This window comes from Cyrtonyx montezumae, unplaced genomic scaffold, assembly GCF_038088225.1.
Source record: "Cyrtonyx montezumae isolate F1298 unplaced genomic scaffold, pur_monq_1.0 scaffold_25, whole genome shotgun sequence".
Lineage (NCBI taxonomy): Eukaryota > Metazoa > Chordata > Aves > Galliformes > Odontophoridae > Cyrtonyx > Cyrtonyx montezumae.
Window position 1 is genome coordinate 6,616,273 of NW_027071992.1, and position 25,943 is coordinate 6,642,215.

General features: G+C 43.9%; 1 protein-coding gene across 1 annotated transcript in view; it reads right to left on the reverse strand.

Annotated features, from left to right (window-relative positions):
• MAP3K1 (mitogen-activated protein kinase kinase kinase 1) overlaps window positions 1-22,410 on the reverse strand; it is a 61,850-nt gene extending 39,440 nt beyond the window's left edge. Inside the window, 3 exon segments of the mRNA XM_065739872.1 lie at window positions 21,785-22,308; window positions 22,310-22,390; window positions 22,393-22,410. Of these exon segments, the coding sequence (XP_065595944.1) occupies window positions 21,785-22,308; window positions 22,310-22,390; window positions 22,393-22,410 (623 nt within the window).
• Window positions 22,411-25,943: the final 3,533 nt, after the last annotated feature.

Sequence of the window (25,943 nt, forward strand, 5' to 3'; positions counted from 1 at the left end):
ATAAACTACCCACACTGAATCTCAGCTCCCTGTCCTCATTCCAGGACCCCAAAAGCAAAGAGAGGAATTCACGTCTACATAACAGCATCAACTTAAATTTAATATTATCATAAACAAACACTGCATGAAGTTTAGCAAAAGAAACAAAAACTGTGTTCAAAATGATAAATTAATTATCTAGGTTTCATTTCTTTCAGTGCTTCATAAACTGATTTCTTCATTAAAAGCAATTCTAATGTAAAACATACATAGGACTTGTAATCAAAACAAAAGAGTTATCCTAGTATGCCTTGCAAATCAACTAAGCAGTTTTCTAAGCAAACAAACAATTAACACTGAATATGGAAAAACATCAGAGAAAATTAAAGAAGATCACTCAATTTGATTTTTTTTCAAAAGCCTATACAGATTCTTTCCATGCACATTATTCCATGAAAGTGCACCCAAACTTTCTAACTATCATTAAGTTACAATAAATAGTCTTCAAATTATTGAAGTTATCTTGTTATTGTCACTAGGCTCCATAGAGATGCTAAGCTTGATAGTAAGCCCCTTGCTTATTAATAAGCAATGAAATAAGCTGAGGTAGGAGAATGAAGCACTGAAGCAATTTTTTGTCAAGTTAATTACTGACACAGGCAAGTATGCCATATCATCATCATTTTTACTTTATTTACTCTCCTGACCTGGAGCTGAACCACATGGCCATATTTCACTTGTGAAGAAGACCTGTATCATAGGCTTAACAGGCATCCTCACTTAAATAAGCACAAAGCTCTCTTGATAGATATCAACTATGCCACTGTCCAGGAACAAGAAATCTGCTCTCATTACTCTCCAGCCCCTTTGACTGCAATTACACTTTTCAAAGATTAAAACTACACCAAATCTATTGAGCAGTTCTAAATTTAAAAACTGTTTTTCTTTTCCATCTTTCTCTTTAACCTTTACTCTTTAAAAGCGGACTTTAGATCTCTCACTTAATGGCAAACGCTGTGTGTCTTCATGCTTGTATAGCGAGGACACCTTTCTAACTCAGATATGAAATACATTGCAAATGGTATCTTGACCCAAAGTCATGCAACCACCTGCAGGCTGAGAATTCTACATCTGCAATGAAAGCAAACTATAATTCCCCAATTTCTTTGACTTTAAAATTTAAGAACTCATCCCATAAAAAGAAATAAAACCAGATACTTTACAATATCTCCGTAGTTGACACAAACATTTTTAAGAATAAGGGATTAAAAATGACAATTACTAAGCCTAGAAATCAGTATAATTAAGGAAGAACATATTTTTTTTTTCATCTCACATTGCAAAATTATATAGATGGGTTGAAGGAAGTTTTCAGTTTTTTTTATTTTGTTCAGAAAACAAGATTTTATTAGTATATGTCTTACAACTACAGAATTAACTAAAAAATGTACTCCTCAAGGGTCTGTAATTTCAGTTAAAATAAAACAGAAAAAAAAAAGCTGAAACAGCACTATCCTCTGAAAATCTAATACAGATCCTAATCACAGAAACACCTTCCCTCAACTTTTACCCTACTGTTTCATGCAACAAAGAACAGTGGATAGAACACACTGGAAATGCATGCCTACAATTAAGGCAAAAAGAGAACAGACCATAGAGGACAATGCTGAACTAGCTCCAGAGTTTCAGTAAAGCCAAGACCTTTTGATTTCTCTCTCCACATCCTGCTGTCAGAAACAAACTATTAACTACATACTACACATTTAGAGGCTGGCTGTGAAACCACCTTCTCATACAGGAAGTACAGAACTCTGTTAATTTGTACATTTCGACACTTCACTTTGTTACCATGCTGAAAGAGTTATTCACCTGCTTCATAACTTAAAATTCATGAAGTAATTCACTTTCTGTACTGCTGTTTGATGAGGGTTACCTGAAGCTAGTGCATATGTTCCTCCAACAAGTTCCTGTTTCCATTTAATAACAAATTACCATGAAAGCTCTTAGTACACTTAGTAAATCTGAGCTTCTAAGCATGTCTTTGTCTGCCTTCCGAAATTCCTCTATCTAACAGAAATTAAACTAATGCTGACTGAATCTTTCACTTCTGTTCAAAGCTGTGTTACAACTTCAATACAATAATCTAGTTGGTGAACAAAAAGCTACTTAGCCCCTTCTCAAATATAGAAATTGAGTAGAAGGCACCTCAAAAGTTATGCATTTTGAGACAAACAGAATGCTGTTATTATTCTTGGAAGGCTCCTAATCACTTCCAACTTCAAATTCACAAGGCAAACACATTTATTTCTTTAGAATTGAGAGCACAAAAATCCAGAATACTGTGTCATTTCAACTGACTGGCTGACAAATGGTCTTAGTAGATTTGCTGCTAAACAGCATCAAAATCTTTTGAAATTTTTATCAATTTTAAGTAATCAATTGTAAGAATTGAGATGCACCTGAAATCTAACCTTCACATTCCACATAAGCAAATCTAAACAGTGCTCAAAAAAGAAAACAGGAAAATGCAGTCATCTCCAGAAAAATGTATAGCTCAATTATCAGAAGTACAGAACTATACATCTAAATTTAAAGTAAACATAAATTGAGTGACTTATTTTGCATGATCCTTCAGGTATACTGTCATCTTCCAGAATGACACTCATCTATTAAAATGACAGTGCTGGTGTGGGGGTGAGTATGACAGTTGCAAAAAGCTGAGCTACTGAGTAAATGACACCACAGTGAATAAAAATCCACCTGTATATGAAATTAAATAAGGAGCATTAACTCACAGCAGTTATATTTATTAGGGTATAATATGAAAGCAAAGCATTTTTATAATTTCTTACTAAGAAATACTATCTACTTCCGCCACTACCAAGACAACAAATCTCTGCTACAAAGAGTTACTTTCACAACATTTTTCTATGGAGATATTCAAGATCAGTCAAGACACCAACCTGTGCATCTTACCGCAGGATACCTGCTTTAGCAAGGGGGTTGGACTCCATGATCTCTTGAGATCCCTTCCAACCCCTACAATTCTGTGATTCAGATCACTTTCCCTTTAAGTTTAGATGAGGTGCTAAGGGATTTGATTTAGTAGTTGGGTAGGGATAGTGATAGGAGGATGGTTGGACTAGATGATCTTATAGGTCCTTTCCAACCTTATGAACTTATGAACTTATGAAATTATAAGTCAGCATCCAGGTTCTAGTGGCCAGTGGCAAACAGACAAAGCTTTTTTACTTATGGGAATGAAGACAGGAGCTAGTTACCTTCAAGAATACACACTCTTGTTTGGAAAGATTGTTGTGGTTTTGTGGTGTTGATGCCGGTATTCCACATCAGAGCATCACGCAGCAGTGAAGGAGTTAACGCTGTGGGAGCAGCAGAGGGGCGGAGCTCCGCACCGGATGCAGGCGGCGCTCGGTCTGGGCGCGTTGCTCTGGGCTGCCGTGGAGGTTCAGCACGTGTGCTTCCCCTGCAGTTTCCTCCTTAACATAAGCTCACAGCTTTTGGTTTGGAAATTTTCTCTCTCAATTGTTCAATTTTATTAGATTTAGTAAAGTTACCGTTCCTTCTCAGATTGTGCCGTTTTTTGTAGACCCATCTCTTCCCGCTGTTTCCCCCTCCCCCCGGAGCACGGCTCTGCTTGGGCAGCTGCGCGGCCACTGATGCCGTTTTTTTTTCTTTTTCTCTCCTCTCTCCCTTCTCGGTTTCCCTTGGGTCACTGTCACGGGTAACACCGTGACAATTATTGGTGGAGAATGCGGGCAGTGCAGTACTTGTACTCCATTGTAAATCTGGTGCTAAGTGAACTAAGGTTTTTCATGTACCTTATAGCATGCTGGCGTCTTTTTAAGCTCCTCGTGTTCAGCACTGGAGTAATGTATGCATACAGCTACTTTAGTGTGCTGAGGGGGTTACATACCTCCTGCCTAAACACCCTGGCTAACGTGACAGATTATGCAGCATTTGGATTGGTTTCCAGTTACTCTTTTCAGGTCTTTACCTATATTCAGGATGTCAGCCTGGCAGTTGTGGCAGCTGTGTTATCTGTTTTTCTGAATGCACTCTTGGCAACAGTAATTTACATCATGTGGAGGAAGCTTTCCTCAAAACCAGAGAGTGTTGAATGGCAGGGAAGGTGGAAAAAATTAGGAAAGAAATTAGAAGCGTGGGGACCCCCGGTGTTATGCAATTTTGATCTTGAGCACCTGTGGGATCCTGAGAAATTCAGTGAGTGTTTAGGTAAGGAGTCATGGGACTCAGGACGATCTGAGAAGGAATGTATTGTTTGGGGTCTGGCTTGTGCTTATCGAGCTATAATTGATATTCTGGAGAGAAATGGTTTCCAAACCAAGGTCCAAAGCAAAAATGAAAACCTCGAAGTTAAACCTGACCAATCACAGGAAGCACCGGCATCGGTGTCGGTTGCCCCTGTGGAAGGCCAGAAATGGACACGGCCGTCCTCGCGCCTAGAACGGAAAGAAGAAGCAGAGAAAGAAAAGGAAGATCCAGGCGAGGGGCCCTCCTCAGCAGCAGCAGCAGCAGCAGCACCACCACCACCACCACCACCACCTAGAAAGGCCACTAAGAAAAGTGAGACATGGAGAAGACAGCGATGATGATGGAGTCACTGTTACCACTACTCATCGGCCCCTAAAGATGACTGAAATACGAGGTTCAAGAAAGGAGTTTGTACGGCGCTCGGGTGAATCTATTGTCACCTGGTTGCTGCGGTGTTGGGACAGCGGTGCCAGCAGTGTGTCCCTAGATGGCAGCGAAGCCCGCCAACTGGCAAGCATTGCCCGAGACCCAGCTATCGACAGAGGAATTGGCAGATGTCTGAATGGAGTCGCTACCCTCTGGGAACGAGTACTAGTGGCTGTAAAGGATAGATACCCTTACAAAGATGATCTGGAGCCTAAGGTGGAAAGGTGGAACACCGTGGAGAAAGGCATCCAATTTTTGAGAGAAACAGCCGTAGTAGAGATGCTGTATGATCCCAATTTCGTCCCTAACAATCCACACCAGGACCGTGATCCTGATAGAGTAAGGTGCACACCTGATGTATATCGTAAGCTCTCAAAAACAGCATCAGAGAGGTATGCAAGTACACTGGTAGCAATGTTCCATAGATTCGAGGGTCAAGACAGAAGACTCCCAGTTTATGAATTGACTATTACACTCCAAAACTTTGAACAACAGTTTCCACCATCATGTGCTTCCATTGCAGCTGTAGTAGCAGAAGAAGTAGGTGAGATAAAGAAAACTATACTGGACAAACTGTCATTACTGATGAATAGGGATGAACCTGTGTCAGTATTGGAAACACCTGATGAAGACGAGCATGACCCAAAGAATCTGATGAAGCAATTGATCAAACTGATGGAAGTCTTGGCCACCAAAGGCAACCGTCTCTCCGCACGAGCAAATGACAGCAGTAACATCATGTCACGTGTGGCCATGTGGAGCTTCTTACGAGAAAACGGAGAGGACATGAGGAAGTGGCATAAAAAACCCACTCCTGCACTGCAGAGCACGGGTGAGAGAACTACAACAGAGATCAGCCACCAATGAAATTGCTCCCGTCACTGCAGGTAACCAATAGAGGGGCCCTGCCCTCAGCCAGGGGAGGGAAAGGGATAATAGGGTGTATTGGACTGTGTGGATTAGATGGCCTAGCACATTAGAGCCACAAAGATATAAGGCACTGGTGGACACTGGTGCACAGTACACTCTAATGCCCTCGAGTTATAAAGGGACAGAATTGATTCATATTTCTGGAAGTGAATGGGGGTTTTCAGGAACTGTCTGTGTTGGAGGCAGAAATAAGCCTCACCAGTAAAACCTGGCAGAAGCATCCCATAGTGGACAGGGGGCTCCATGCATACTCAGTATTGACTATCTCAGAGGGGACATTTCAAGGATCCCAAGGGATACCAATGGGCTTTTGGAATAGCTGCTGTAGATGCAGACAACATTCAGCAGCTGTCTATTTTACCTGGCCTGTCAGAAGATCCATCTGTTGTGGGGGTACTGAAAGTGAAAGAGCAGCAGGTACCTATTGCTACAAAAACAGTGCACAGACGGCAGTACCGCACCAACAGGGATTCCTTGCTCCCCATTCATAACCTGATTCGTCAGCTAGAGAGCCAGGGAGTGATCAGCAAAACTCACTCACCGTTTAACAGCCCCATATGGCCGGTGCGTAAAGCCAGTGGAGAATGGAGGCTGACGGTAGATTACCGTGGCCTGAATGAAGTCACACCCCCACTGAGTGCAGCTGTGCCAGATATGTTGGAGCTGCAATATGAACTGGAGTCAAAGGCAGCCAAGTGGTATGCCACCATTGACATTGCCAATGCATTCTTTTCTATTCCTTTGGCCACAGAGTGCAGACCACAGTTTGCTTTCACCTGGAGGGGTGTTCAGTACACCTGGAACCGTTTGCCCCAGAGGTGGAAACACAGCCCAACCATCTGCCATGGGTTGATTCAAACCACACTGGAACAGGGTGGGGCACCTGAGCACCTCCAGTACATTGATGACATTGTTGTGTGGGGTGATACAGCAGAGGAAGTTTTTAAAAAAGGAGAGCGAATAATCCAAATTCTTCTGGGTGCTGGTTTTGCTATTAAACGGAACAAAGTGAAGGGACCTGCCCAAGAAATTCAGTTCCTGGGAGTAAAATGGCAAGATGGACGTCGTCACATTCCAGGAGATGTGATTGACAAAATCACCAGTATGTCACCACCCACTAGCAAGAAAGAGACACAGTCTTTTCTGGGTGTAGTAGGTTTTTGGAGGATGCACATCCCAAACTACAGCCTCATAGTAAGCCCCCTCTATCAAGTGACTCGAAAAAAGAATAATTTTGCATGGGGTCCTGAACAGCAGCAGGCCTTTGAGCAAATTAAGCAGGAGATAGCCCATGCTGTGGCCCTGGGGCCAGTACGGTTGGGACAGGATGTGAAAAACATCCTCTACACTGCTGCTGGAGAGAAAGGTCCCACTTGGAGTCTGTGGCAAAGAGCCTCTGGGGAGACCCGAGGCCAACCCCTTGGATTTTGGAGCAGAGCGTACAGGGGTTCAGAGGAGTGCTACACTCCAACTGAGAAGGAGATTTTGGCAGCATACGGGGGGATTTGGGCTGCCTCTGAAGTGATTGGTACTGAGACACAGCTCCTCCTGACACCTCAACTGCCAGTGCTGAACTGGATGTTCAAAGGAAAGGTTCCCCCCACCCATCATGCTACCGATGCCACCTGGAGTAAGTGGATTGCACTGATTACACAACGAGCTCGGATGGGGAACCTCAACCGTCCAGGAATCCTGGAGGTGATCATGGACTGGCCTGAAGGCAAGAAATTTGGAACATCCCCATCAGAGGAGATACAACGTGCTAAAGAGGCCCCACCATATAACGAACTAACCAGAGAATGAAAAGACGTATGCCCTCTACACTGATGGATCGTGTCGTATCGTTGGGAAGCATCACAGATGGAAGGCTGCTGTGTGGAGCCCCACACAACGAGTTGCAGAGGCCACCGAAGGAGAAGGAGAGTCAAGCCAATTTGCAGAGGTAAAGGCTGTCCAGCTGGCCTTAGATGTGGCTGAACGGGAGAGGTGGCCCATGCTATATCTTTATACTGACTCTTGGATGGTAGCAAATGCTTTATGGGGGTGGTTGCAGCAGTGGGAACAGGACAACTGGCAACGGAAGGGTAAACCTATTTGGGCTGCTGAACTGTGGAAAGACATTGCTGCCCAAACAAAAAGGTTGGGTGTAAAGGTGCGTCATGTAGATGCTCATGTGCCCAAGAATCGAGCTACTGAAGAGCAGAGAAATAACCATCAGGTAGATCGAGCTGCCAAAATTGAGGTGTCTCAGATAGACTTGGACTGGCAGAACAAAGGAGAGCTATTTTTAGCTCGGTGGGCCCATGAGACCTCAGGCCATCAAGGAAGGGATGCGACCTATAAGTGGGCTAGAGACCGAGGGGTGGACTTAACTATGGATGCCGTTGCACAGGTTATCCATGACTGTGACACATGTGCCATAATTAAACAGGCCAAGAGGATGAAACCCCTCTGGCAGGAAGGGCGATGGGAAAAGTATAGATATGGGGAGGCGTGGCAGGTTGATTATATCACCTTGCCACGAACCTTGCTCGCGATGGTAAGCGTTATGTGCTCACCATGGTGGAGGCGACCACTGGGTGGCTTGAGACATATGCAGTACCCCATGCTACCGCCCGAAACACCATCTTAGGGCTCGAGAAACAAGTCCTGTGGCGACATGGCACTCCAGAGAGAATTAAGGCCGATAATGGGACTCATTTCAAAAATTCTCTTGTGGATATCTGGGCCAAAGAACACGGCATTGAATGGATCTACCATATCCCCTACCATGCACCAGCTGCTGGTAAGATCGAGCGCTACAACGGGTTGTTAAAAACCACGTTGAGACCAATGGGTGGCGGGACATTCAAGCACTGGGAGAAGCATCTGGCAGAAGCCACCTGGTTGGTCAACACTAGGGGATCAGTCAACCGAGAGGGTCCTACACAGTCCAGCTCCCTACAGACCATAGAGGGAGATAAGGTCCCTGTGGTACATGTAAGGAGCATGTTGGGAAAAGCGGTGTGGGTCCTTCCAGCCTCTGGAAAGGGCAAACCCCTCCGTGGAACCATTTTTGCGCAGGGACCTGGGTGCACCTGGTGGGTAATGGATAAAAATGGGGACGTCCAGTGTGTCCCACAAGGGAATTTGATACTGGGGGAATGCAGTCTGTAATTACATGTATATGTATGTGTATATGTATGTTTCTATGTAACTTATGTTATTACTGTTTTGGTTATGTATAGATGTGTGTTAAGCATGATGTGATGATATGGAATGAGGGGTGGAATTTTGTGGTTTTGATGCCGGTATTCCACATCAGAGCATCACGCAGCAGTGAAGGAGTTAATGCTGTGGGAGCAGCAGAGGGGCGGAGCTCCGCACCGGATGCAGGCGGCGCTCTGCCTGCGCGCGTTGCTCTGGGCTGCCGTGGAGGTTCAGCACGTGTGTTTCCCCTGCAGTTTCCTCCTTAACGTAAGCTCACAGCTTTTGGTTTGGAAATTTTCTCTCTCTCTCAATTGTTCAATTTTATTAGATTTAGTGAAGTCACCGTTCCCTCTCAGATCGTGCCGTTGTTTTTGTAGACCCATCTCTTCCCGCTGTTTTCCCCCCTCCCCCCGGAGCGCGGCTCTGCTCGGGCGGCCGCGCGGCCACTGACGCCGTTTCTTTTTCTCTCCTCTCTCCCTTCTCGGTTTCCCTTGGGTCACTGTCACGGGTAACACCGTGACAAAGATCAAGTTTTCAGATTTGCCTTATAAGCTTTCCTCCAGAAGTTTCATCAGCATTTCTTGGTATCTCACTACATAGCATGTTGCTCACTCTTTGACAATCTGAGAACCCATGTAAAAATCAGTTGTAGACTAAAGATTAGAAGATACAAAATTAGCCAGAAAGTTTCTTTAATATGTGTCACGTAGACATTTCAGTAACACAGAAGAAAACTACTTAGGCAGTTATCTACCATATTTCCTTAATAAATATCAACTAAAATCTTAAATTAACCTCAATGCAACCATACTGAAAGAAAACAAAGATGAAAAAACTGTTGCAGCTGTTCTCACTTCAAAATTGCACGTTGTGGAGCAGTATAACATTTTAATTCTTTTTTTAATGCTATATTGTTTCAGGGTCCACTGAAATCAAACAGTCTGTTAGTAATTAATACCACTCTTTGAGGCAAGTTTTCCAAACAGAGAGAGATCACCAGTGGTTTTTAGTACTGCCTGTGGCACAGGTACATTACATATTAACTTGGGGACAGAGAACAAAAATTTTAAACATGAAGAGTCCATACCTGTTGAAACAATATGAAAGCCTACAGGATGTTATGCAGATATTCCTTCTCTGCCATTATAGTTATGATGCATACTATCTGATTACAGGGGGAGAGAAAGAAAGAAATTAATACCAACAGCTGAACCTGAAGCAATTCCCAGAGGTGCCACTATGACAGCTTCTACTCCACTATGCTTCAGCACATGAAAGGATAAAGAAGCAACAAATTAAACAGGCCGTCATGGAGCACTCTGGGATCTTGGCAGCTGTACTACTGTACAGTCCTGTTTGCGACCACCCTGCTGCATTATGACTCTTCTGAAAGAACTTTCAACCTTTGAGTTAAAAAAAACCTCATGTTAACATGGTATATCAAGAAATTTACTCCACCATTTGTCTAAGGCTCTTAATAGAAAGTCATTACTCATTTTCTATACTTTGCTACAAAATATAAGTTCTGCCTCAAAAGAACAGAAGATATATGAACAATCAACACCTTTGGAAGCTGTTTTAGTATTAAGCAACTATGGAAGGAATTTTGTTAAATCAGTGCACGAATAGAACATGGAAATATTCACTGTCACTGAAACACATTTGAAATATGCTGATTTTAAAATCACTCAAGCTTACTATTCTGAAAGACCTTTAGATAAGAAAACTGTACAAAAAAAGTGTAAAAAAATTTGTTTTGATACACAAATACGTTCCTTATTAGGTTTGAGTAAAGCATCCAAAGCTAAAGCAGCTGCTTTTGATGACTAAAAACAGCTTAAATTCATTTTACTTCTTATCTTGAGGATCTGTATCCCAACAGCAGCCTCTCAAAAGTGGGACAATAATACAGAAAGCAGCAGGCTCATTTCTCTGAACAGGTGCACAAGAGCTTTCCAAGTCACCACGAAACTACATCACATATATAAGAGCAGAAATAAAAGCTAATTTCCAGGAAATACTACTGGAACCAAAGTTGGGGCAGTCTGTGCATGAAGCAAAGTAATGCTCTGGTGTCTCACTAATGGATTGTTTACAGAAATACTTTTCCTTGACAGGTTAATCTTACACTAGTTACTGGAAGTGGCCTGACTGAAGCTAAAGACTGATGTCACTGACTGGATTAACTGCTACACTAAACTTACAGGCAATGGGATGCAGAATCTGTGACTAAGGTGACTGAGCCCCAAGCCTAATCAGACATCAGAATGAAGAAACAGTCTTTGAAACTGAATTAGATCGAGGCTGATTTCAGTCCAGATTATACAAGAAAAATGAAGGTTGTACTGTCAAATAATTATGCTGGAAAACAATAGCACTGTCAGCTTAAGTTGCATTTCTAACAAGACCCAAGCTGCATCACTGACCAGGCCAACACATTCGAAAGAGAGCCTTTCATAGAATCACAGGGCTGAAAAGGACCTCAAAGATCGTCGAGTTTCAACTCTCCTGCCATGAGCAGGGTCATGAACCACTAGACCAGGCTGCCCAGAACCACATCCAGCATTGTCTTGAGTGCCTCCAGAGATGAGGCATCCATAACCAGTCACCACCCTCTTTCCATCTACTTGCTTACGTTATCTGGGTTAAGCATTAGCCACCCACCCACTGATCTACAAAAAATTACAAGCAAGATGCTGTATGATGTATGCACAGTTCTCAAAACTTATACCCTGACTGTCCATTCAGAACTTCTGAAAGTAGAAGAGTTAAGCATTTTAAATCATCTAACTACTGATTATTTTAGTGACTGCAAGGAAGCATACAGTAACCCAACAAATACTTATCCAAAGTTGTCATGGTAAGAACTAGCTATACTGGCCGCTTCCCTCTTAAGAGCCAGCTTTCTCCCCTCCCAGTTATAAAAACATGCCATTTATTTGAACATGGAAAGGGAGTAACAGAGCTAGACCTAGATTGTATCATTTCCCACTTCCTCTTAGGTATCAAAATGCAAACCTCACCACAATAAGGCTCAGAAATGCAACAAAGCAGACAGTGGACCTTCAGGAGCAACAGTGAGATGTTGGCTCTCCAGCGTGAGCTTACAAGAAAGAAAGAACAAGTTTTGGATATTTGTTCTATTTTCTAAAACTGTAAAGAAATAAAAAGTTGGACAAACTGTTCCTGGACAATGACAAAATAATCATCTAAATTCGCTAATAATCATAACTGCAATGAGAAATGCAATGCAGTTTTGCTTACCCACTAAATACTTCAGGCTTCAAGCAAGAAAAACTAGTTTTAAGCACTTCTTTAGGGCAAGATCCATAGACCTGCTTTGTGCCTCCACAAAATCATAAATCTGTCATCACACTGGCTATATAAAAGTTTGAAACCCAGAGACAATGTTATCTTCTCCCCCGAAGATTTAAAAGATATTAAAAAGGCACGCCCTGCTGAAGGTACCAGCTCTTGTAATATGAGCTATATTCTCCCCACAGAGGGGAGACAAAGCACAGCTGGTCCCACTAGTAAAACAAGCTCAGCTCTCCTGCCTAGATGGTTTCTCAGATCTGAAAAGGCAACACTTGCATAAATTGAGCCCCCACCTATTTTTGGCTTTGTTCCAAGCCCATTTACCAGTTGTGCAAATCAAGGAGACATGCAGACATTTCAGTTTTAACATCAGAGAAACTTAATATATATTTTGTAAAAAACAAACATTAATTTGTTCAGTGGTCTTTCATGAATAGGAATAGAACAATTTCCCAATAAGCCAAAACAAGCAATGTTTTCTCAAAAATCCTATGACTCCTAAAGTATAGCTGCTATTATTTAAAGAAGTTGTAGGCATATCAAATAAAATAAATAAATAACAAGAATCACATTCTTACTTTCACAACTGTTTTATCTTTTGAATCCAGATTTTAACCATGACAGAAACTGTCAATGTGTAGATTGTTCTCAAATCAGCATGTACCAAAACACTACTAGCACAATCTAGACAGAAGCCATCTAAAAGCGCTAAATACACTCAAATTTAAATACTCAGTTATTTACAGAGATCCTGCTAGATGAGGAGGGTTTGCTTTTTATAACACATGCTGCACTAGCATCTTACATCCTTCCTTCCTTACATCAAGCTCTATAGGTGCTTTCCTCCCAGATTTTCTTATTTCAGGCACCCTTTGAAATCCCTCCCAGCTCCCCAGTCATATATGCAGTCAGACAGCAGTCACCAAGAAACATCTGAAAGACACCTGAAGCACCAAAGGGGTATCACCTCTGATAAGCCTTAAAAAGGTACTTCTGATAAATCTTATAAACCCCACACAAAGCTTTTATGCAGCTGAGGGCTACAACACGAACTGTGCTCACTGCAAACACAATGTGCTTCATGCTAGCAGAGCCCTGTTGACAGTAGCTTGATGGCACTGAGAAAGCACAGAAGTTTCTTTCAGAACACCGCAAGAGTCAAATGCAACACCAAGGTGGACACAGTGATAACCAGGGTCCTGCTTTCTCTGACTTGGAATTCAGACTTTGAATGAAACCCAGATTAAAGAAGTATCACATTTGTTGTGACAAAGATTGCTTTACCCCTGCCTAATGCACCAGTACCACAAACCAGACAGATGCACAAGATGAGGACACTTGCTCATAAAGAATCACAGTTTGGCCTCTAAGGCACCATGGTTGCATAAGGATTTGACTAGAGGGTCAATCATAAGAATAAAACCTGAGTTTTCCTTTGGATCCCAGCCACATATGGTTATTTAGCTCTTAATGTATTTCTACATTTGTGAGTACTGCTAAAAGCAGTAGAAATACTTCTAAGTTGCAGCCTAGAAAGAAATACTTCCATTTTAAAAAGATATTTATCAAGTAATAAAAAAAGTCAGATACCCAATTTGATGAAGTTCCATAGGAACTTAGCTGACATGGCAGAGGCTGGCAGATTTCCTGCTGGTTACCCTTTCTAGCCTCTCAGCAGTCCACTTTGTGGGCTGAAAGAAAGCCAAAAGCCTAGAATCTCTGACTGTGTTCTTCCCAGCAGTCTTGATTCCCAGGGTCTACAAGTGGCTTGCCTTGGCACTGGATATCTATTCCATTTGCAGTAATTTTTAAAATATATGAATGCAATTCATACATAGCTCATTTCAAAATACCAAAGCCATTGTTTTTCTCCACTTGGCTTCGCTAGGCACCTTCACTGGTAGCAGAACTAAAATGCTGCCACACACACACAAGTCAGAACAAGCAAGCAGCACAGCATACTAATTTTCTGCTGAAGTACCAAGGGGAATCATATGCTTCAGCGTATTTGCTGGGACAAGATGGCTTACCACTGTACCTGAACATGCAGGAACTAACCACATGCTTAGAAGACATGACTGAATATACAGCAGTACTGCTCTTCTTACAGCATGCAGGCATACCTTAAACAGCTAATCTATATTTCAGAATTCTGCAATGTAAATTACCAATTATATCTGGTAATTTCAAGGCCAAGCATAATTATACTCCAAATGAGTTTACAAAGATGAATATCAAACAATTAAATTAGTTTCATTTCATTTAATTTGAGAAGATACAACAGATCTGGGTAAAGACAGTGCCCTTCTGAGGAACATTAGTCTTCCTAGATGTCCATGATGCTCTTTGTAACACAGCATTACACACAGAGCAATAGGCAGGGAAAACTACTAGCATCAATACGAGAGTACAGAATGCAAGTACTTGAATGAGATAGCATCAAGACCTTTCTCACGGACATTTCAAACATTGCAGCTTTCTTTTTTCTTTCAGACAGTTAAGTCTGTCTCACTGAGGTATTGAAACACGATTTGAAGGATAGTTTAGGACTGCAGTCAACAAACCTTAACAGTCAGCAGTCACTTAAACATAATCACCCCTTCAGCAAAAACACTTCTGAATGGAGTCAAGAAGTCCCCTGGCATCTGAAACAGCAACCACATAATGGAATTTCCAAGCGGAGTTCAAAGAGGAGAGCTTCCTTAATGCCTGCTGATCCTCTCCCATCTAACCTGCTGTTCCCTCACAGAAGGAAAGGCATGTTGACCACTGGCAGAACCCAAATGACCAGGGACAGCAACAATTCTGGATCTCCCTTGTCACCTGAACTAAACACTTTGCCAGTCCTTAACATTTCTCATCCCTCAACAAGCTGAGGATGTCAGTGTATGTCTGTTGACAATACTTAACACATTCCTACATGAAGGCACTTTCCAACTTTGCACAGATGGGGGACTGCATAGTCTAATCTGAAATGTTTTATTACTCAGTTCACTGATGGGGATTGAATATCTGCTTTCCTCAAAAAAAGACAGTTCCAGTGTCAGTCTGCATATCAAGTTTCACAGTGAGAGCTGAAAAGCATTGGTCATCTCATCTTTTCTGAATCAATTTGGCACAACACATTCCTAAAATGACAACCTTGCAGATTATCTGCAGCTCTCTGCCATCGATCTGTATGGCTTAAGGAGACTCATTTTGTGCTCTTACACAGAAGGCAGCAAGGGAGCCCCTTCCCCTCCCTCTTCCTGTAACACTGACTTAAAACAAATACAGAGAACAACCTGTGCAGCTTCAAGACTTCTTCCCACCGTACCCTTGCTCTTCCTCCCAAGAGCCTCTGGGAGGGACAGGAAACACACAGCTCTAGCTCTGAAAGAGTTCTTGTCAGGGAATCACAGGGGACCCCACTTAATTTTAGGAAGAGGTCTGGTGGCATGAACAAGGCCATGTGGAGTGGGAGAAGTGGTAAGGGGGATCCTGAAGATGAGGTGAAAGCTTGTTCTGCATGTTCCAGCAGGCACAGCTGCAGGGCAGGCAGCTCTGCAGGATGGAAGGATGTGTTTCCACACTTCGGTTGGAAGCCCTGCACTACCTACAGGCTGGTTTACCCACAAAGCACAGCGTACACTGAACTGTTCTGTGAGCAAATGAGCATGGGGCTTACAGCTAAATATACCACAACAAAGTAATGTCTGCTCCGCATAGAAAGGCTTGTTTTCCAGAACTACAAGATAACTATCAATATAGATTTTTTTAAAATTAACTTATAACTCCAATATAAATATTAGTACGCATAAGAGAAGCTCCATCCAGCCCCTCTGTATAAAAGCCAGTTGTTCGCATTGCCCTCTCATCCTTGAACTTACTCAGAAAAAAACTCACACAACCATAGGAACCATCACACATTTTATTTCTATCAGCAAACCAGCAGAATTAGCAAGCACTGCAGATTCTTAATATGACGGTTTCCAAACTATTAAGAACACATTAACACTATTTTAGTGAATTCCCATACTAATCACAACGGTCATATTTTCACAGATTAAGCAAACAAGCCCTTAGCCATGGGCTAGGCATCTGCATCAATATTTACTTTAATGAAAAAAACATTTGAGATATATTTTATGAGAACATTTACAATTCTGATTATATATCTGGTGGCAAAGTAAACTTGCAACTAGAAAAAAAAAAACAAAATGGAATATTAGCATCATACCCTACAACTCAGCAGTCTAAAAAGAGGAAAAAAATCACAAAGGAAAAGTGTCATACATTGACAGAACTGTCCCTGACTATAAATGAGTTTTCCATGTACACATTTATTGAACAGAAATTACACTGTCATGATTCAAAGCAGTTAGAATATTGTCTTGGCCATGGCAACAAACAAACATTTGCCTGCTACAGTGTATTAAATTGACAAGGTCAGTAAACTCCGTATGAACTGCAAATGGGAGGTCACAGCACAAATCGTCACACACTTCAGATATTTGCATTTTGTATCACTTCAGATTCAGAGAAAAAAATGTTACCTGAGGTAATGTGGAGACCGTATTATTCAGTAGCATTTGAAGTTCCTTGTTAAAAGAATTCTGAAAATAAAATCCTGTAGGTACTTTTTGGTAGAGGAATGGGAGATAACACTAATAATTTGTTTTAAAACCCAATAAATTCATTTGTCAAAATGGCATTTTCACTGTTTTATTTCCTCCAGCACTTCAAATGTTAAACCAATTCCTTTCAGTATCCAAGAAGAACAATTTTACAGATACATGCATGACAGTCAGATAGGATATTCAAAAAAGTCCTCAGGGTGTAAGAGTGTATTTGATGGAAATGACAAGTGAGATGAAATGCATATTTGTGGTTAAAATGAGAAATATTAGTTGAATTCCTTTGAGGTTTAACTAACAGCTCACAAAGGGACCTGATCATCACTGCTGACAGCTGAGCAAAAGATCAGTTTGGTTTGCTCAAAAGGAAGATGACAGGATGTTCAAAAAAGGATAAAAAGAGGTCAGAAAACAAGACATCAGATTTGGTCTGATGTCAGTCCAGCCTAGGAGACAATCCACCTCTTCAGTGCTGCAGTCCCATCTTTTGCAGTGACCCCAATATGCTACAAGGCAGGTGGGTCAGGTATCAACAGCAGTACATCAGTAAAGAAAGTTGTACAAAACATGGGTGAGATACTAGGGAAGAACAGAAGTCCCCTGGTATAATAATGCCCATTCCATTACAAGCCAGAATAGCAGGACAAGGCAGACGAGAAATATCGACAAATTACACAAGTAGTTTACACTTCACAAAAGACATGCTGAGATTCTATGAAATAGTGGTAAATACTTGAATCCCTGCTCCATCTCACAGTAAAGAAATTGGAATACTCAACAACATTCTATGTTCACAGAAGAAGAGAAATTTGTTTTGCAAACAGCTTGAAGTCACCACTAGATGCTAAACAGCACTGAAAAATGAGAAAATGTTTCTGAACAAAATTAAGCAAGAATGATGGTCGTAATAGCTTCCATCAAAACAATTCAAGAGTTCTTTCAGACCCCAGGCAAGAGGTAAAAAGTACCAATTTCAAGATGAGTCTCAAGCATCAAAGCAATAGAGCTCTAAGGTTGGTTTTAGGACACTTTTCAGCCAAGATTCAACAAAACTGATCTTCCAAAACCAAACAAATAAACTACATACCCCAAGCTACACAGAACCCCAAGCTCATCTTACAGGGAGAAATAAAATCAACAAGAATATTCACCACTGAGCAGGGTTTTCAAGTTCTGATCAGTCAGGAACAAGGAAACATTTGAGGCAACATCCAGAGGCTGAGCTTAAAGATAAAAAGAGATGGAAGTAACTGAAAACAATGTACCATTTAACAGCTTTTTCCTAGCCACCTAGAGACAAGTAACGAAGCCCTCCTTAAAGGGATTCTGACCACTATGCCTCAAGAAGAAAAATGAGCTGTAACTCAAGTTTCAAGTGAGAGCAGAGCCGACAGAAAGTAAAATAAGATGACCCTTGGGTTTTCACAGAGAACTCTCCAAGAACACCAATATTAGCATTAGGAACTCCAGAGCTCACAGCAGATCTGTTCTCTTGTCGTCACTGCTAAGTATGACCTCTGAAAGCTCATTTGAAGGGCGATTACGAGGCAACATGTAATTTTTATGTTAAACCAACTGGATCCAAATTTCATAGATACTGGCAGCCAGCAAAAGCCAGCAGCAGCCTTCCTAGCACCACCCCACTCCAGCTGCTCGCTTCCACCTCCGCTGCTTGCTCCAGGATATGCTCCGGCACAGCTGCACTGCCGCCTTCACTCTGAACTCAAACAAAACAAATATTCCAGCACACTCAGATCTCCGTCAGCAGAAGAAATGGAGCATCAGAAGTATCTTGGAGTTGAAACACTGAAACTGCAGGTGAGGGGCACATCTCTACACACTGTTATCTCAGTAACAGTATCTGGACCCCCCCAGTGACAGCCAAGACTGAACCTCCAGCATCACTAAATCCAACCAGACAGAAAGCTCCAGATTAGTTAGTTACAATCTATTTACTTTGCATAGGAACAAAGAAACTGCCATAGCAGATCAAGCCATTTAAGCAGAACCCCACCACTTGCAATAACTAGGAGTGATAAAAATCAGATGTGGGCAAGGGCGACCCTCTTTCTGAAATACTTTCAAGTACAGAGATGAAGAGTGAGGAGGTGAAATTCCTACCACTGTGTGATTCAGCTTAAATTGTAAGCAGAGAACATGCTGGCTTACTTAAGCAGATAGTTACCAACTGCAGTAAAACACACACACACTTATTTACTGTAGGTACGTTTTGAGAATACAAAGCAAGAATGTTGTCATTTCAGAGGAAAGAAAAAAAATAACAAGTCAGATTTTGTCTGTGTTGTAACTGTACTGTCTTCCCCACTCCATGGCCCAAACCCAGGCTGTTAATGTAGTCATGCACCCCTAAAGAAGCCACCAAAGGTGCTATAATTTACAAGTAGCTTCCAAACTAACAAGCTTTAACCTGTGCCCACATGAATGTATGTAGTCAGAACTCAGTATCTGTAGTGTGTTTTTACTGTCTCTAGCAGGCACCAAAGAGGAATTGCAGAAAATACAGCACAAATAACCTTCACTGGTCTTCCTGCAGCTAAACTGACACATCCGTATTTGCACACACATTTGAAGTTGGAATGCTGAATTTTCATGCCAGTCATACAGTGCATGATCATTGTATACAGAGGAGACAAGTCAGAGCACTTCTTGCTTGTTTCTTTAAAAATACAGTTATGGCACTATAACTAATTCTGTGGTCAGGAATGCAGTAAGTTATCCACATCAATTTCAGACAAAAACATCACTCAAACTGTTCCAGTGTTTTAAAAGGACTTTGTTGATAAAAAGAGTTGGATATTACCATTGTGGATTTCTGCCCAAATCAGATGTTATAGCTAGAATGGCAAGAAATAGTAATACAGCTACTGCTGACCTCACTGCTATGGTCATCTTATGTAAGCCAAATCAATATACTGTCAGTACAGAGAAGGAATAAAAGGTCTGAAGCGTTTTATGCCAAAGCTGCATTTCCCAGTAAAGTAACTCCCTTACGGTGTTATAAAAAGACAGTTTAAAGTGTCACAGCTTTTAGCAAAAATGTTATCTTTTCCTGTGACAAGTAGAATGCTTGAAAGAGTAAATGAAAAGGGTGATAATGACATTTATGACTTAACAGTAGAGTAAAAAATCGCTTTTCAGCTTCACTCTGAAGCTTGTGCATGTCTTCCAGCATAAATAGAAAGTCTGTTGAGAAAGAGACTGTAATACCAAGGAGACTGACAGGGGGACTTTGGAGCAAGTACAGTATCACTTAATGAGCAGCAGATCTCACAGGAAAGCTTAACTACTTTGTTTAAAAACAGAACAGAAAACCTCTGAATAGTACGTCCTTCAGTTTGCCTCTCAATAAACGTTTGGGCAAGAACTCCACACACTGACTTAAAAATTTAAGACGTTAACATGCTCACTGCTAATCAAATACAAAGAACTCCCTCCTGCTAGAGCAAGTTGTTATCACAGTGAGAGCACAGATGTTTTAAGTTATTGATGTTAGGTAACGACTCCTCTGCTAGGCCATATCTGCTAGCTGGTAACAGGACATGCAGAACAGCTGAGAGACACTGCAGTACTTCTGAAGGACAGTAACAATTAATGCTGACAGATAATTTAAACTGTACTCGTGATAGGCTGCTTAGAGTTTATCACAGTGATACAGTGAGGAGACTAGCAGTTGCCATTAACTTTCTTCATTATTTGTGAACATTCATGGTCATATGAGAGAAAGCATTTGTGGGAGAAGGAGTTTAGCTCACACCCACACTCAGATCAGTAACTTGGGAGTGCAGGTACTTAACAAGTAAGCCATACCGTCCATGTAAAAGTAAAAATTCCACAGCTGCTCTGTCACTGCTGCTGTGAGACAGACCAGCACGGACAGACAGTGCTTCAGCACTGATGTGAAGTACACCAACCTTCCTGAGCCTGATACCCAGCCCTAACTCAAATTTAACATTACCAATGAGACACCAGCTTGTTCTGACACTACTGATTCATTTTCTCTGAAATTCACAGAACTAGTTACAGTTGTATTAAAAGATAGTGTACTGTACTTTCCTGTTTGACAGAGGAGAAGATGATGCTAAGAGAGAATCTGCAACTCACATGATTTTTTTCCCTTCCTGAATACTTCAGATTTCTGTTAATCCTTCTGTAACTACAGAGGATTTCTTATCTGCTGGGACCACACCACACCAAGTGTTTCTGTACCGTCTTAGAAACAGCTCAAAACCCATTAGGATTTCTCAATTCACACAAACAGAACACTGCTTTAGAAGCAACGTCAGCACAGTACTCCCAAGATAATGTTTAGAACAGTACCTGTGAGGTTTAACCGGTGCAGGGCACAGCTAGAAAGAGTACACGCCATCTCTTAAACAGGGAACAGATCTACTAGGAGGCTCAGTTAGCCAAATAAACAGTGAGGCAGCATTAAATGAAAAGTGCAGATGCACTTCTCTGCACAGCCCTCACCAGACACCCGCAGGAGCTCAGCTGCGCACCGACACTGCACTGCAGTGCCCTCCTGCCCGCACTCCACAACACTCCGTGTGCCTCCCCAGCACAAGTCGGAGGTACTCAAACTGCTCCCAAATCCGCGAAACGCGCACGCGAGCAGCGCCGTAACGCCTCAACATTCTGCATTTACCAATTCACGCTCAGAGACGGCAAGCCAAAGCTACAAGCACAAGCGTGCTGAATATCGCACTCAGACGTATTACCTACAGTAACCGCCAAAGAACTACTCTAAGATTTCTCTCCGAAACAAGACAGCGAACATTTCCGCTCCGGAGCCGTTCCCTCCTCTCACTGAGAACGGAAGAAATACGTTCTGCAGTACCGTGGACGCTGCAGAGCGGAACGGACTTCGCGGGGCGCAGCCGGGACAGCGCCGGTTTGCTACAGGGACGCTCGGCCGCCCCGGCCCAAGGAGCCTGCAGCCGCCCGGCCCAGCCGCTCCCAGCCCCGCGGAGCTCCCCACGCTGACAGCTGCCTCGCGGGGCCGCGCTCACCTCGCGGCAGGGGACGGCTCCATCCTCCTCTCCGCGGCGAGGTCTGCGGCGGGGCTGCACGCCGGCGGCTCCAGTAACTCGGCGCCGCGGCCGGGGGAGGCGGCGGGGCTGGCGGGGCCGGAGCGCGGCCCGGGCAGGTAGTGCAGCAGCAGAGCCTCGGGAGGCTCCGGCGAGGGGGAGGAGGACGACGAGGAGGAGGCGGCGGCCGCCGGGGCGGCTGCGAGGAAGAGGGGCGCCTCGGGCAGCCGGTCCAGCTCCACGCTCCGCACTTTGCGCAGCTGCTTCCGCCGCCAGTCGGAGCGCTGCTCCCGGCCTCCGCCCGCCTCCCGCAGCAGCCCGCCGCTCCCCGCGCCGCTCCCCTCGCCCGCGCCGCCTTTCGGGCTCCCGCACGCGGCGGCGGCGGCGGCCCCTTCCGCGCCTCCGCCCGAGGATAATCCCGACGACGAGGTGCGATTCCCCGCCGCCGCCGCCATTTTCTCTGGCGGGTCACATCGGGCTCCCGGGGATCGGGCGGGGGCGGAGGGAAGAGAGCGAAGGAGGAGGGAGCCGGCGCTCCCTCCCGCTGCGGAAACGGCGCTCCCTGCGCAAATGGCGTAGGGAGGGGGAGAAGGGCGGCGGGCGCCCATTGGCGGGGCGGGCGGAGCGGGGCGGGGCGAACGCCCGTAGGTGCGGCGGGGTGGGGACCAGCGCCATCCCGCTCCGCCCGCCTGCCCCCGCGCAGGTGTCGGCCGTTGGAGTGCTGCTCCCGCCCGGCGGGGCCGGGCAGAGGCGAGGGCAGGGCGCAGCCGCCCGCGCTTCAGAGGGCCGAGGGTGGGAGGGCGTCCCCGCCCCCATGCGGCCCTCCTCAGGAGGGAGAGAGCCCTGCGAGCTGCCTCGGGAGGAGCGGCTGCCTCTCAAAGCCGCGCCGCTGTCCGAAAGCGGCGGGGAGGGGAAATCTGCAGCCGCGCGGTGGGTGCCCGCTGCCCCCGCTCGCCCCGCTTACCTGCCGGTTCTTCGCAGCGGGATGTTAGCGTCCCGAGGGCTTCCTCACGCGGCGAGCGCCGCCTCAGCCGTCCACTCCATGTCCGCAGCTGCTGAGCGGCTCACGGCGCGCCCGCCTCCGTATGCTCGCCCGCACGCCCATGTGCCGTGCCGCAGCCCGCCCCGCGCACCTCCTGCCGCGGCTCCCAGGGGTGGGACGCGGCAGGCGGGCGGCAGGCATCACATGGCCGTGCCTAGGGAGGCCCAAGCAGATCCCGCCTGCTCTCGGATGCCTCTCCACCACCATTGGACGGTTTTTCTTCTAGCCTGGGAGCTGCGGAGAAGGGACTTAAAAGTTTTGCGGGACCGGAATGGCGTTCATCTCTCTCGGAAGCTTGCTGTTTTCTGTCACTAAATAAGTCTGCCTGTCTGAGTGCTGATATAATCTGAGACGAGGAAAGGAAACCTGAGTGTCACCGTGCATACCTGGCTAGTTTTGGTTTGGTGTCATTTTGGATGCAGCAAGTTGTATCCAAAATGAACTTGAATCATAGAAACTCCTTGAATCACAGAAACGGTTTGAGTTGGAAGGGACCTTTAAAAGTCATCTAATTCAATTCCCGTACGGTAAACAGAGACACCTACAGCTACATCGGGTTGCTCAGTGCCCCATCCATCCTGACCTGACCTTGTGCGTCTCCAGGGTCTGGACGCTCATCACCTCTGGGCAGCCTGTTCCAGTGCCTCACCATTTTTATCATAAAGAACTTCTTTCTTGTAGCCAATATAAATCTTCCTTTTAATTTGAAATGGTTTTCCCTTGTACATTTACAGCAATCCCTGTCCCCTTCTTTCTTAGCCTCCCTTTAGATAGTGAAAAGCCACTCCTAGGTCTGTACAGAGTGTTCTTTTCTCCAGGCTGAACAGCCACAGCTCTCTCAGCCTGTCGTTGCAGGAGATGTGTTCCACTCCTTGGATTATTTTTGTGGCCCTCTTCTAGATGTGATTCAATGGGTCCATGTCTCTCCTGTAGTGAGGACTCCTCGTCTGGACATGTTGCTTCATGCACGGTCTCCCTGGTGCAGAGCAGAGGGGAAGGATCACCTCCCTCACCATGCTGGCAACACTGCTTTTGCTATAGGCCAGGATACACCTGGGGCTGCAAGTGCACGTTCCCAGCTTATGTCCAGCTTCCAAACCATTGGTACCCCAAACTACCCCCAAGTGCTTTTGAGCAGGACTGTGCTCTATCCTTACATCCTCCAGCTTGTGTTGATAGTGCGGGTTGCCACCACTCAGGTGCATGACCTCGTGCTTGGATTTGTTGAGCCTCATGAGGTTCTCCTGAGCCTACTGGGCCAATTTTTAATCAGTTTTCTATAGCTGAAGATCTTACGTTTGCTTCACAGAATTTGCTGTGCATCCCCTAAATGTAACACTAAGAATCTTGACAGTGGTATTTTGTACGGTCAGTTTCCTTGAATTGCTGCTTTGCACTAAAATACCAGTAAGATGAGAAATATCCTCTAACAGAAACATGCTCTGCCTTAGCATGTATGCTGTAAGTATGTTGACCTATGTGAGACCTCACTGGAAGACGTGATGAACAAATTGGAAATTATTTCCCCCTAAACGTGCAGAAGGACAACCCCTGGGAACAGTTTAATGTAGTTGCAGGATAGTATCAACATGATCATGGCCTCAAGATCACACTATGTGAGTCTCTTAGATGGTCCATCAAGATGCCACACCGTCTGTGTGAAAGTTTTCCAGTGAAGGATGCTGTGAGAAAATCAGCTTCACCCATTGTCATCTTTGGAGCAGGGTACATCCTAAAAGGATGGACGTTCGTCTAAGTGTCTTCTGTAATGTACAACTTAGGGTTGTACTGGTAAAGAGAAAATCATTCTGAATTTTATAGATACAATATTTGACTCTTATTTAAAATCTCAGCTATAAATAAACAAGGGACTTTTCTGTAAGATTACTAAATGAAGCCATGTTATTAAACTGAGGACATCAGTGAGTGAGAACAGAGAAGACCATTTGTTTTACAGAAGCAGAAGGAATTTAGCAGCATGCAAATTCTGAAGCAGATTATTGAAATGAACCCAAATTATTACCAGTTGTTGGCACTGTAACCTGCATGTGCACTACTCTTCAACTGGAAGAAGAAAGAACAGTGTATTATTATACCTCTGTATTCCTTTATGCCATAAAATCACATTGACAGAAAAGACCTTGTGATTTTAAAGTATTCTGAGAAGGAAAAAGCAAAACAGCTTCACAAATTTACTAAACATTCATCACATGGAGAATGATAACAGCCTTGAATAACAATCACTTGGTTAAGGAGGGACATAGTTAAGAAAAAGAGCAAATCTCTGATAGAACTAAATCTAGGAGGTAAAAGTGCAATGCACATCCTTTTGGTCTGATAGAATCTGAAGGGACAGTTCTCTCAGAGTGCCAAAGCTCCAAGACACAGCTTAAAGGAGGAGGAAACCTGAGGCAAAATGTCAGAGTGGTCATGGGGTACTGAGGAATGTGCATGTGCACTGAGGTGAAACAGTTTCTGGAAAGCAGCTGAGAAAAACAGGGCAAAATAAGGGACAGCAGAAACCACCAGTGAGTGGGAAAGTGCTGTCACTATCCATCTTCAGACATTGCTTTGCCATTGAGGAAAGCTTGCAGCAGCAAGATTTTGAATTACTTTTTGATTAAGAGGGAAGTCTTACTATTTATTCATCAGTACATTTTTTGTCATATAGGGGTTCATCCCCTTATTATGGTTAAGTGACACAGAATCACAGAATTGTAACCCAATTAATGAAATACTGCCAGTGATATTTGTCCAGCTGTTGCAAATGGACATCTCTCCATTCTGCCTTAACCAGGGCAACATGGAAGTAAATGTGAAGTCACCTGCCATGCCTTGTTCCAGAGTGCTAGATAATGGTGTGCCTACATGGAGTGCACATTTGTGCACAAGACAGAGATGCTGCATGGCAGGGGCCCTCTTAGAAGCCTTTAAATTTTGAAATCATTATTTGGATATTCAGAGGTCCATGTTTTCTTGTGATCAGCTCCTAAATACCCTATGTATTTAATGAACACCAGTTGGACTGACTGTAAAAATCATAGAACTTAGTAAGGAACTGAGAAAGCTGTTGAGTTACCTCTTGCACATATTCTTTCT